General features: G+C 27.9%; 2 protein-coding genes and 1 long non-coding RNA gene across 3 annotated transcripts; 1 reads left to right on the forward strand and 2 right to left on the reverse strand.

Moving 5' to 3' along the window:
- The first annotated feature begins 592 nt into the window (after nt 1-592).
- LOC137812263 (uncharacterized) lies at nt 593-1,930 on the forward strand. The gene is made up of 2 exons (XR_011081244.2): nt 593-1,273; nt 1,481-1,930. It is a non-coding gene; the product is annotated as an uncharacterized LOC137812263 (long non-coding RNA).
- A 5,205-nt stretch (nt 1,931-7,135) lies between these two features.
- LOC137812264 (basic blue protein) lies at nt 7,136-8,341 on the reverse strand. The gene is made up of 2 exons (XM_068614190.2): nt 8,122-8,341; nt 7,136-7,577 (listed from the first exon to the last, which is right to left on the reverse strand). The coding sequence occupies exons 1-2, from the start codon at nt 8,291-8,293 to the stop codon at nt 7,378-7,380; spliced, it is 372 nt and encodes a 123-aa protein (XP_068470291.1). The 5' UTR covers nt 8,294-8,341; the 3' UTR covers nt 7,136-7,377.
- Nucleotides 8,342-9,602: 1,261 nt separating this feature from the next.
- On the reverse strand, nt 9,603-10,867 carry LOC137812265 (basic blue protein). The gene is made up of 2 exons (XM_068614191.1): nt 10,483-10,867; nt 9,603-10,029 (listed from the first exon to the last, which is right to left on the reverse strand). The coding sequence occupies exons 1-2, from the start codon at nt 10,652-10,654 to the stop codon at nt 9,830-9,832; spliced, it is 372 nt and encodes a 123-aa protein (XP_068470292.1). The 5' UTR covers nt 10,655-10,867; the 3' UTR covers nt 9,603-9,829.
- Between the last annotated feature and the right edge of the window lie 3,409 nt (nt 10,868-14,276).

The raw sequence follows: 14,276 nt of genomic DNA on the forward strand, positions 1-14,276 counted from the left end.
ATTCAAATTTATTGTATAAATTTTTATTATGATTACAAACATAAAGAACAAATCATTTTGAATGAGCCATAATAAACATCTTTCTACTAAAAAAATTTAAAACATATTTATACATATAAATTTTTATAGCCAATTTATATAATTCATAATTATATAATATATAAATATGTGTCACGTATATAGAGATTATATGATTACATGTATATTTATGTATATGTAGTATCACTTTTATATAGGTTTTAACGTAAGTTTGTTTCAAAGTGAGGTTATTGCTGCTGTAAAAAAAAGGCAAATATATGTAGATTTTCTAAAGAAATAAATGTCAAAGGTTGAAGTGAGTAAACAGTGTGTTGACAAATTAAATAATTAGAAACTGAGTGGGAGACATGGCCAGCACATTTTGCATCCTCCTTTTGAAGCAAGTCAAAAAAGCATAGTGAAATTACAATGCAAGCAAATTGCAACATAACAACCAAGGTCAAACAAAGCCTCATTATCTTCAACCATTTGCAAGATAATTAGTAACAAAAGTCTTAATCAAAAAAAGAGTAGACCATAAATGTACAACATATCTACACAGATATATATAGCTGCAATTTAAACTTATCTAGACAAAACCAAGGGATTGAAAGTCTTTGAAAACAACAGAAGCACCCAAAGGCCAAAATATTCCAATGGATAGTACAATTCCATGCACGCTACCTTCTTTCTACAAAAAGCCACTCTTATTTCAAAACCCATCATACAAAACTATTCCTTCCTCATTGCTTAGTCAAAACCTGTCTCTGATCTCATCTTCAAATCTCACCCAGAATTTCCATTTCCTTATGCTTTTCTTTGCTCTATATAGCCTCTAGGGTTTCTCAGAGGTCTTGTTCCATAGCCATTTTGGCATTCTGTCCACCTCCATTAAATGGAATGTTTGGAATCACTCAAAATGGTGACAATTGGAGGTGGCCAGTAGGCCAAACAGGCTCTGTGAATCTGTCTCTGAGAAACCCCTTATGGGCTCACTTCTCTTTCATATCTCTTCTGAGTTCTGCATAATTATTGTTTTCCACATCATGCACACATCTTAATTGACCTACACTCATACTATGATTCCTTTAACTTCTGTCTCAGTATGCAGTCTGCAACTTCTTATATGTCTCAGCCTAATGAGTTTCTATTTTACATTTTTGCAGATTCCTACTTATCAGAAACATGCCCTTTTTCTTCAATACTGAAGGAAAAAGCAAGAGTATTTGGTGAACATAACCATCATGCTTTGAAGGTACTTAGTTTTTGCTTTTATTATTCCTAGTAAAGAGGATTTTGGGGGTGGAAGTAACTCCATGGAGCAACTTACTGATCATACCCTATTACATTATTTTATTTGGTTGGTGTTACTTAAGTCAACCACCAAACCTGAACTTGAACGTGAATAAGTAAATGTTTTATTTATCTTCCCCTCATGCTAGTGTCCAAAACTTTTGTCTAGGCTTTGATGGTATAATGTTGCACCTTTTCAATGGTCTAAACATAAAAAGTGTTGTGGATATTTGCATGCGCTTCCACTTGTTGAAACTCCATTGGCTATTGTGAGACCCATTGTAGCGGTTGCAGCATTGGATTCCTAGAAGCATTAGAGTATGATTAATTTAGACTTGTGAATGGTGTTTTGAGGCCACCATTATGAATTGTAGTGTTTCCAAATGGAAACCAATTCCTGCCCTAACTTGTCCTCATAATGCACTCACACGACCATCTAGCAGCACCACCCACCACCACCAACCAAAAGGTTTATTATGTCAGCTTCATCAATTCTTTGTAAATGGGAGAGGAATCTATTAGTGCCCTTTGGAGCTGACACATATCATCATATCATGCAACAATGAATCAGTGTTCAGTATTTCAAACCAGAAATAAACAGTTTTCATTACTCACTATAGCTATACACCTGTACATATATATTTATATAATGTAATGCAACTTACACCAAAAAAATAAGGCAATGCAACTAACATAATGATTACAAATTTATGAACCCTACCAAGATGGGTTTTTTTTTCTTCTATAGATGCATGACTTTACATTTGATATGATTTAATTTGTTCTGGCGGGACCAAGTTCATCTCTCATTTTGTTGGAGACTGGGATCAGGCCTGAAAGAAATTAATGGCAGGAAGTTCCTTATGTTAAAGTTTAAAATGATTACTTGATTATGCAATTGCCAATTTGTTCTGAAAGATATTCTAAGTTGGTCCCCACTTAGCAGGCTCACCAATTTTATATGAATTAAGTACCAATTTTCAAATGACCACATTCAGCTTATCTTTAGTCACCATTTCGTTTTAAATTATATTTTATTTCATTAATCCTTAAAGAAATATTACCTTCTTTTTCCAAAAAAATCACATTTTTTCGAGATATCTATAAACTTTACCTTCTTTTAATAACATTTTCTAAAATACCATGACTTTAATTAATGTCTTTGTGCTACACTATTATGATATGTAGAAACTCAGGTGTAAAATAAAAATTTTCCTGATCTAGATGAAATAGTATGATATTCTATTTTATTTCTAATTACAAGAAATGCAGCATATACGTAAATTAAATTCACTGGAATGTGTTTTAGGGTTCATATAGCATTTTTTTAAAGTAGATTAGAGTATCTCTATAATACTCATATTTATTCATTTTATTTTTTTATAAATAAATGTAAATTAATTAAAAATTAGGTAAAAAATTTAAAAGAAAAAAAAGCTTACATACAATCTATAAATATTTAGGCATTTTCTTTTTAATAATATTTAAAGTTTTTCTTTTATAATATACAATATACACTAGTACAAAATCTCACGACCACTTCAAATAAAAACGGCTTTTATAAAACTATCGTTAAAAAAGAGACGGTAGCAAACTTCTGATTAGTTTTTTTTTAATGATGGTTGTCCTATGAACCGTCGTAATGTTTGGTCTAAAATAACAACGGTTGCTCTAAGAACCGTTGTTATATGCATTGTTGAGGGGTATATAACAATTGTTGCCTTGGAACCGTCGTTATTTGTGCTCCTTTTTGATCGCGCGTCCACGTCCTCATCTTCCCTTGCGTCTTTTAGTTTCTTTCTTCACTTGTGCACCCATTTCCTTCTCCTTTTCTCATTACCCGCTCCTTCTCTCCACCGCCACCAGCATAGGTCCTTTTTGTCACTGTCAGCACTCACGGTCGATGTACGGGGGCTCCTCATGCACAGTCCAACTGTAGCTAGCGTAGCGCCAGCGCTGCTTGCGTCCTCCCCTCCACTTTTGCACCGCTAGCAAACCTCTCCTCCATCGCTCCAGCCCTCCCTGCACGTCAAACCCCCACCTCCACACATCAAACCCTCACTCATTTCTCCTTCATGCGTGCAAGCAAACAGCTGTCTCCGCCTCCGTGCGCCAACCCTTCACCTCCGCGCGGCAACACCTTGCGCACGCCACCAGCACCTCCACCACACGCTGCCAGGACTGGTGCACGGTGTCTCGTAAACCCTAAATCTTTTAATTAATTTTATAATAATATGTGTTATTAGTTAGTAGTTTAGGGTTTGTGGGAACTTCATATAGTGGATATTTGATGGATTTGGAGTGGCAAAAAATTAGCATGAAAATACTTCAAACGGTCATAACTTTTTATAAAGAAGTCGGATGGAGACGCGTAAAAAATAAAACTTGCTCGAAATGGGGTGGACCAAATTTCCAAAAAATCCACCATTTACTATTATTTTTTTTATTTTAAGTATTTTAATGTTTTAGTTCCCATACTTTCACTTGTCAGAAATTTCTCAAATTTTGCATGATGTTTCTATTATAAATTAGAGATTACATTCACAAATTTATTACTCATATATTGCATAATGTTATATGTTCTAACATGAAATCTTATTATTTCAGTGTTTATTCTAGATATGTAAATGCAAAGAAACTCACTTGGATTTCATATATTTATAGAACTTTTTGTAGAAATGTTATATGAAATAATTTATTGTATGTAGACTTTCATATTTAAATTATGATATTACATGTATTATTGTTATGGAAATTTCATATTTATGCAAGATTATGGTATCTATATATAATAGTAAAACATTTTTTTTAAAAATACACTTATGACGATAGTGTCTTTAAAAATACAATTTTTATTTTTTTATTGTTTATTTGACACAATAACGATAATTTGTTACACATATTGTTAATGTGGTTTTATAATGGTGGTTCTAAAACCGTCGTTATAAACCGTCGATTTACAACAACATTCAAAATAATAATGATTTTCGAATTGTTTTTATATAGCATTTTTAACCGTAGTCAAAACTCTATTATGCACTAATGATATTTAATCAGATGTATATTATCAAAATTTAAATATAATTAAAAAACAACACCTATATATAGTGTTGTATAAATTTTTTCTTTTAAAAAATCTGAGAATTAAAACAAAGAACATAATCGACAAAAAAACATATCTAATATTATTTTAAACTTTAAAAAATACAATTAAATAAAAAAAATTCAAAAGTTTGACTGTTAAAAAGATATAGTATTTTTCTTTTAAAAATACATTTTTGGAACAATATAATTTTAACATGAAATTTTAGTATTTTGTAAACATATCTATTATAAATTTGATCCAATATAATTTCTTTTATCATCTCTCTAATCCAACCACATTCCTGTGGTCAACGATGTTCATACATCCATGACCATGGTCTTATGAGTGAAGGAAGGGGCAGTCTAGAAAAGAAATTCTTGAGGTGTAAAAAGCAAAATATAATATTTAAATACCAAAAACAAAAAGCAATTATTTCCTGCACATTACATTACTGTACTTGATTTCGGTGTGAAAAAATAAAATGTCATTAAATAAAATTGGACTACGGATCAAAATACATTTCGGACTGTCTTTTCTATAATATATTTTAAGATTTTTTTTTCTAAAACAATTATTTTGTATTGTAAAATATTTTTTCAGAATGAGATTTTGATTTTTGATTTTTTTTCCAAAACATAATAATCTCTTTCAAATCTATTTTTCATTATTTTTAATTCCAAAATGAAAGAAATTTAAAAATAAGTAGGGTGGAGGTTAAAAAAATATTAGGTATAGAAAGAATTTGACAAACAAAATCTTAAATTCTTAAAGCAAGGAATGTAAAGAAGATCAAGTTATGGCAAATGCTCCCTGCACCCAACACATTTTAACCTGCACCCAACACAATTTTAAAAATTCCAAAAATGTCCTTTATTCCGGAAATAAAAATCCAAAATTAAAAATAATATATTCTGGAAAAATATATCCAGAAGTGGTTATTGAGTTTCGGAAATAAAAATCCGGAAACAAAATTTAAAATTCAATTCCGTACAAAAAATCCAGAATTGATAAATAATACATTCTGGAAAAAAAAATCCGGAAAAAAGATTATTGTATTTCGGAAATAAAAATCCGGAAACAAAAATGAAAAACTCATTCCAGATAAAAAAATCCGTAATATAAAATTTTGTTCCGGAAAAAAAAATTCGGAACACATATTTCGGAAATTTTTTTAAGGATAGTTTCGTCTTTTCCGCTGGAATCGGGTGCAGTGATATGGTGCAGGAAGCAATTGCCTCAAGTTATTTATTCGGATTTGGGCCTATTGATCCATCTCAAGGCCTTGTTTCTAATTCTATCCTATTGTTATAACAATTGCGTTCTACACCTTCAAGCTGCACTCTTAAAAAGTTTGAAATTCCATTTTTTTTAAACTTATATTTTGGATTTTCAAAATAGAAATATGTATTTTAAATTGTACGATTTAAAATAAAAATGATTTCATTATAAATAAATTTATTTTTAAAGAAACAAATATATTTTAAAATGTATTTTCAGCTCTAGAAATATATCTTGAAAATATATAAAAATTTAAAATAAAATTTATATTATATAATTCATCAATTTTCAATCCAGAATAAACCGTGAAGGCAATTTTTCTTATTAGTTTTTCTACTTATTAGGCTTACCATAGCAAGCTGTATAATGCACAGTGAGAAAGATACTGATTTTTGTCACAATAAACTATATTTGCATAATTTTTTTCCGTATAGGTTTTATAATATTTTATTAATGATTTTTTTTACTTATCAGGTTCGTGTAACTTTGTTTTATGCAAATATTCGGTCTCTACTATTGTATATTTTTATAATTTTAATTGTCAAAATTTCTTGCATAAATGTATTTTAAATATTATGAATACAATATGTTCCTTTTTTATATAATTAGGTGGAAAAACGTAAAGGTGCCCAATATTATAGGGTAATATTTTCCTTCAAGCAAAGGAAATTACGTCAAGGAAATTAAAAAATTTGGACAAAAATGTTTGAGCCTTTAATTTAACTAATTTTGTGGGAAAATAATTTATGTGTAGATTGTGTAAAAGAAAATTGCAATACCATTCAATTATAAAGTGTCATGTCCAAATAAATTTTTGAATTTTTATAACAAGTATCTTAAAAGTCATATTATTTAATAATATAATTTTTTATATATTAATAAATAAATTAATTAATCCATTTTTAAAGAAAATAAATATATTAACAAATTTATTTTCCAACTTAGCTCAAGAAATATCAAAATATAAATATAAGGTATGATTAAATAATAATCATTAAATAAAAATTATTTTTAAAAACATAAAATAATTCATCAATCTATTAACTAATTACGTACTATTTTATAGACTAAAAAAATTTATTAATATCTAATGTAGTTTCTATTATTAATAAAATTTATAAATTAATTTTTAAAATGATATCTAATTAATTAACTATCAAGATTTTATTTTATCAATTTAAAATTAATTTACAAATTTTATTAATAATAAAAATTAATTTAAATATTAATAATTATTTTAATTTTTAAAATAATATTTAATTTATTTAATATAGAAATTAATTATTTGTTTATAAAATTGATTTTTATTTACTAATTTTGTTATAGTGTTTAATTCAATTAACTGTGTTAACTGAGTTTATTTTAATTTTTTTTTTACTTTTTCAACTTAGCTGTTGAGAGCTTATATTTTATCATAAAACCATTGACTTAAATTGAGTAAAAGTTATTGACAAAAAAAGGTATTTAAACTATTTTTCAATAATCAAGGCAGAGAAAGTAAAACTTTTTAACAATGGTTGTATGAAATCAGAGACTGAGGAATGATAACTAAATCAGAAAAGGAAAAGCATATGAAATCTGAAATTATAATGTAAAAGATAACACTCAAATACAAGACATCAAACACTTCTTATCTTGTCTTATCAAGTAGCACTTCACATAAGATACTGCATTTTTGTCCAAAGATAAATTAATCCACTAAATCAGAGAGCATTAATGGCAATTTTGGTGCCAGACTCGCAGTGACCAACGAAATTGCAGATGAAGTAGTTTTGTCCCTTCACAAGCTTGATCTGATCACTTCCTGAATTATAGGTTTTGGCACCATTTGGGGTCGTGCATGCCTTGTAGCCAGCCTTGTTTACAGCCACCACATTATGAGTCCCAGGGCCGTAGTTGAACACTACAATATATATGAGTCACTTTCAACAGCTATATATAATCGTAGTTCTTTGCATAAGTTTTATTTTAATCTTTTGAATTAAAATCGACTAGAGAGATTAAACATTTCATAGTATATAGTATATATGTGGGTATAAACCTTTTTTTATAAGTCGGTTTTATGAGATTGAATTAAGCTTAAAGTTCACTTTGTAATATAATATAAGATCTATTTTCGAACTTATCCAAACAAATATTTGTTGGACTTATTAGGTCACCCACTATTGGACACCACTCATAATATGTTATTTCACGCACGAGCTGTCACTCTCGGCGTGAAGGAAGTGTGGTGAAGATCACCGATTTTATGAGGTTGACTTAAACTTAAAGTGCATTGGTAATTGAATCTACTAAGCTGGTCTAATGGAGATATATAATTAGTGTTTGTTGTTCCTTAATTAGTGTATTAAGTACACTGGTTAGCGAAACCCTTCTTACATTAATCTCTTGAGCTTTCTTGGTAAAATATGAATAAAAAGCAAAAAGTAAGATCCAAAGATACTAACCAAGTGTATCACCAGCTCTGAACCGTTTTCCTTTAGTCCAAGCCACAGTGTTAAAGGTCCAACCATTTGCATCTCCAACTGTGTAGGTGGCTGAGTGAGCCATCTCACAGTGAAGCACCAACCACAATGACAGTGTCAGAACTACAATTACACTGCCTCTTCCCATGGCCATGTTTTTAATTGCAAAGATTGAGAAAGAAGAATAACACTTTGTGTTAGTAAGAATTAAGAGCATGGTTTTATAGCCAAAGATGATGGCAATTGTAATGGGGTGGTTGAGGGTGCTGGGGCCATTATGGTTTCAAAATGATGACTCAAGACCATGGATTGGACCAGAGTCATAATGGTTTTTATTTGGGAGAGAAATAATACACCTTGGCCCTATAGAGTCATAATGATCTTAATTTAGTTATCATTATAGTTTGATATACGAGCTTTAATCACAGGTGGATCCGTATAATACGACAAATTGTGGGTTTGAGTATAAATTTAAGTTTATGTGAGTTGATTCACACAAATTTCAAGTTTTTGAGTTAATATTAGATAACATAATCTTTAATATGTGAATATATGAATGAACTTGTTTAAGATAAACTCATATATCTAGCTATAGTTATAATTGTGTGTGGTTGACTCTTCTCAAAAGTATAAACTAAAAAAGTTTTACCTTATCACATTGAAATGTTAATATATATTTTTGGTGTATCTTTTGTTTTACTTGATTGCCAACAACCTGTTTTTTTTTTTTAAATAATAGAGATAAAAAAGTATACTTTATATTTTTTTAATAATGTCTTGTCCATACACAATAAAAAAATTGAATCATAATAATCATGTTTATAAACAAAATTATTATTTACTGTCATAAACTATATTTTTATTAAAAAAACATAATATATATATATATAAATAAATAAAAGTATATATCTACAAGTTGTATCACTTTTGCATCTTTTAAGGTAAAGACTTATAAGCTAGGGAACTGAAGACATAATGGTGTATCACTAACTCATAAATCTTTCCATTATTTTATCTTTGTGTCTCTTTCTACTTTTCAATAAATTTGCATCAAACTAGTATGCTTGGTTCCTCTATTACTCATTTTCCTTAATTTTCTCCACCACCGTGATTATTGTTGAATTTGTACAAAGACAAATTTCTTCATGACTCGTATTTCGCTTCCACAATATCTTTTCACAATCTTTCTCTTCAATTGTTTATCTTCATTTGCATTTTGCTAATAAAGCGTCATTAAATGTATTAATGTTTTTTATCCTTACGCTCCCATTTTTTTTTTTTGGCTTACACACTCATTCACACTTCACCCATATTATTTTTGTCCATTCACTGCCCAACCTAACAGGAAATGTCTTTTATTTTCATTATTTCCTTTGCTAACGAGTTAGACAATTAAAATGAATGTTTTTACTCTGTACAAAAACTTTGTTCTTATTTTAAAAAGTGTTTTGAGATATCTGATATTGCCGACATCATTTATTATTCTTAATCATTGATAATAAGCAAGATACAAAAGAGAGCAGAAATAGCTACCCTATTTCTTCCCACACATACCTATCTTATCCACTCATTAAACTGAGATAAGTTCCCACTAAACAAGTGCAATTTGCATTACAATACAATTATATCAGTAGGAAAGCACTGAGATATATAGTTAATATATAGTTAACCACATTGAACACACTCAAACTCAAGCAGCATTGATGGCAATTTTCATTCCAGACTCGCAGTGACCCACATAGTTGCAGATGAAGTAGTTCTGTCCCTTAACAAGTTTGATCTGATCGTTCCCTGACTGATACACTCTCGCCCCTCTTGGAGTCTTGCAACTACCATACCCAACCTTGTTTACTGCCACCACATTATGAGCCCCACTGCTATATTTGAACACTGCATCCATACACCAAAATGCATACATGCTTTAACAGATCAAACCAAAACTTCTTCTTCCATATGTTATAGTAGCCAGGTCAAAAATCATGTCACTTACAACTTTTAAAGACTTTCCTAACACAGTTCACACGCCATTCTTCGCATATTCAAGAGACTTTGTGTTTCGCATGTGATAAATTGTACTGGTGTTTATTATGTTAATTAATGCCAAAGAAACTCAACTATAGATTAATTTAATTATCTAACAAAAACACATTTAAAGACCAAGATATCTGAACAGACAGATTCGAAAGAGAATTGAACTGTAGAGTTGTCGGTGGTTGATGTTTCAGACAAGTTTTTGGTAATGATTTTCTTAAAATCTTTTATGAAAAAACTGTTTGAAATATCTGTAATACATGATTATCTAGAGAGACATAGGAGTGTAGAGAATAAGTGGAACGTACGAACCAAGTGTGTCGCCAGCTCTAAAGCGTTTTCCATTGGGCCAGCCAACAGTGTTGAAGGTCCAACCCCCAGAACCTCCAACTGTGTAGGTTGCAGCATGAGCCATCTGAGAGTGAAGCACCAAGAAACAGAGTGAGATTAGTAGCACCACTGCACTGCCTCTTCCCAGACCCATTTCTTTTTCTGGTTCAACTCACACAACACAATTAAAGAAGCAATGAAGAAAGATAATGAAAGTTTGTTTGGTTGAGTGAGTAGAACTGGAAAGAAGCAAGGTGGTTTTATAATGGAGGAGTGAGAGCCCACTCACACTTAATGGGTGGTTGGTTACATAGTAAATAAATAGGTAGCAGACTCCTTGTACTAGAAACTGTGACCAAAGCCACATGTCTCTGCCAAACCTCATTATGGTTTTACAAGTGAAAAAAAATACTCATTATATTATAAAAATAAGTATATGTAATTTATCTATGGTATCTTCTTAGAAAATACAAAGTAATTAGAAAGTGTAAGATGGTGAAAAATAAATAATAGTAATTGTAATGCGAATGAGGTTCTCGGCATATCGGTTTAGGTATAATAGGATAAATCATCATAATTAACTAATCACTTCTTAAATATTTCTTAAAAATTATTAAGGGAGTATTGGACCTTAATAGATATGAGATGAATCTCAGTTCCATAAAAAACTATAAATAAAAGATGATCCTAAAGAAATAAGGTAATGATTATCTAATTATAATATTTGTGATATAAATATATCTATCGTCAACTATATATCGATTCATAAGACATCAAGAGACGAAAAAAAGACATATAATCGAAAAGGTTGAAGACTTGATAGAGAAATTCAATATTAGAAAGGTTTTTATAAGAAAAATTGTATGTAAGAAGATGGTAAAAAGAAATAATAAGTTTTTATTCTCTATATATTTACATCACTTTATGCGTATAAAAAATATATACTTTGTCTCTCTAAAATGTAGGATGAAGATTCTATCACTATTAAATTAATTGCATATAATTGGTTTAGATTTAGGGTTTAAGATTATAATTAAGTACAAATACAATATTACATACAATAATTACGTATAATTTAATAATTATTATTTTCTTAATATTTTTTTACGTTTAGCGTGATATATCTAAGATAAATACTGTTTATATATAATTATAGATATAGTGTGTTTATAAAATAGCTTTTTGTCTTTGAGCACAAGAAGCGATAATTTACTGTATAAAAAATAAATTATATGCATACAAAATGAAATCAAATAATTACAGAAACACGAGAAAAATTACTTTAATCACAATTTGAAAACAAAGTCACTCATATAATTGATTAATACGTTAATAATTTTTTTATAATTATATTTTATGGATAAAAAATTAAAATTAAAATATTAAAATAATAAATGAAATAAAATAATTTTACTTAAAAGTTTAATACTGTTGGAGTAATTTATTTTAATATTTTATTGCAAAAAAATATATTTTTCAATCACAGTTTTATAATAATTTCTTATTTTACTCTAATTTATATTTTTAAATATTTTGCATCAAATTATTAAAAAAATATTTTATTAATTATATTCTAAATATATTAATATTAAAAATATTTTATTACATCAATCAAATCAACTACAATTTATTTATTTATTTTCTTTTATTTTTTATAACTTTTTTTTTCTCAATTTAGAAATTTTCACTTTTCACTCTCTTTATAATCAAAATGTTTCGGAATTTATTTATGAAGTTGGTCGAATTATTGAATAACTATCATCCTTAATTTTCTTGTTACATTCCAAAAATATTATGGCAACTAGTTTGATATTTCTTGTACAGTAAAAAGTAATTAAATAAATAATGTAATACAATATGAAATTATATAATTAATAATATAAAAACATAATTATTTAAGAAGTCGAACTAATAAAAATTATAAAACTTAACAAAGGCAATTTGTACATAAATCATCATAATTAAAAAAAGAAAAAAGTATAGAAAATTCTTATATGTTCTTGATTTTTTGAGAGTGCAACACACAACTTACCATGTTTACATACATGCCTTCATAAATAAATTATTACATAAAATAGAGTCACATAAAACAAAGTATTGAACCTGTGATTTATTTATTTTCATAGCAAAATATATGACCAAAGGAAAATTGTTTCCTTTTAGTTTAGTAAATAATAATTGATCATTTTGCAAACAAAATCATGTTGGAATCGGTTTTACTTCGGGTTAACATTTGTCATTCGTTAACATTAACATTGACCATAATTAAAAGTTTAACACGTGATACAATGAATAAACCATTTACTATAATTATAAAATTATATATTTTTACACAAAATTATTTAAAATAATGTTAGCAAACTGTATAAAATTATAATGTAAATTAATTAATATTATATAAAATTGTATAGAATAATATTATATAACTTTTTTAAAAATATGTTATTTAATAAATTGATTTATCATAAAAATAAAGGGGAAATTTCAATTTTAAGAAATAAAAAATAAGGTAATTTATCATTATTTAATAAGATAATTTATCGTTAGCCATTAAAGAGAGATGATATTTCAATTTAAGAAAAATAAAAATAAGTTGAAACTTATCATCTCACATATTCTCCTACTTCATAAACTATTTTCATATGATATATTAATGACTGATTGATACATATTAATAGTAATTATACTTTGCATTTGAAAATAGCAAGATATTATAAATACTTAATAATTTATATTTTATTTCATAAATGATTTATTAGGTGAATTATTGAAATAAAATTTTAAATTTGATTGAAGAATCACAGTGAAAAAGTTAGATTATAATATTAACAATTTGTGTAATTGTTGCTTCAATGAAAGAAGATTTTTGAAATTATGATAAATATTTTTCATCTAAACATTAAAAAAATTAATGGAGCACTTTTCTCAAGGAGTGAAGAAAAAAATGTATAGAAAAATGCTTTAATAAATAATTTTGGATAACAAAAAAGTTTAAATGGTAAAATTTAACACTTCACATGCTTCTAGTAAGAAAAAATTTTGGTCTCATTCGTTTTTTTTAGATGTGTGATGATATTTTGACATTCTGTTTCACTTTATGTTAGTGATCTCTGGTTTTCAAAGATCTAAAAGACTCTTCTATAAGGATGTTGTATTTTAAAGTAATTATAACATCTTATTTTACTTTTATGTGTAGATCATGATGAATATTTTAGTTTATATATCCACTAATAGTTAAAATTAACATCTTTCAAAAACTCTTGCGAAACTTATTGTACTCTGGTAAATAATTCATATTAACTAAAAATAAGATAAAATTATAATTATAAGTAAATTAATTTCATCTTATAAATTAGTTTATTTTATTGAATCTCATTTGAAGTCTTATCCTATTTATTTTATTGAATTCCATTTGGAGTGGTGTGAAGTTCCACTTTCTTAAGATACTCCTTAATTTATAAAAAGTGTGTGATGGATAGAATTGAAATTGAGTAGATACATAAAAAGAAAGAAAAGGTTGTAAAACATGTCTCCAATTTTAGAAAACAGATATCTCATCTAGAAGTTCAAGATTTATTCCTTCTATGTTGACGTGAGTGGTTGAAAGGTAAAAGTTTCAGCTCTTCTCCACTATCAAGATTTTAAAACCTTTACGGAGATACAACCTCATTTTCCCCTCATTTACTGAGAAGTCACCATTCCAAGATTTTGGTGTATCTTTATAAAAAAATATTCATTTTAATCTTTAAGTCAATAAAATAAAGCATATTTTCGTC

Source organism: Phaseolus vulgaris, chromosome 2 (genome assembly GCF_051622355.1).
Source record: "Phaseolus vulgaris cultivar YP4 chromosome 2, ASM5162235v1, whole genome shotgun sequence".
Lineage (NCBI taxonomy): Eukaryota > Viridiplantae > Streptophyta > Magnoliopsida > Fabales > Fabaceae > Phaseolus > Phaseolus vulgaris.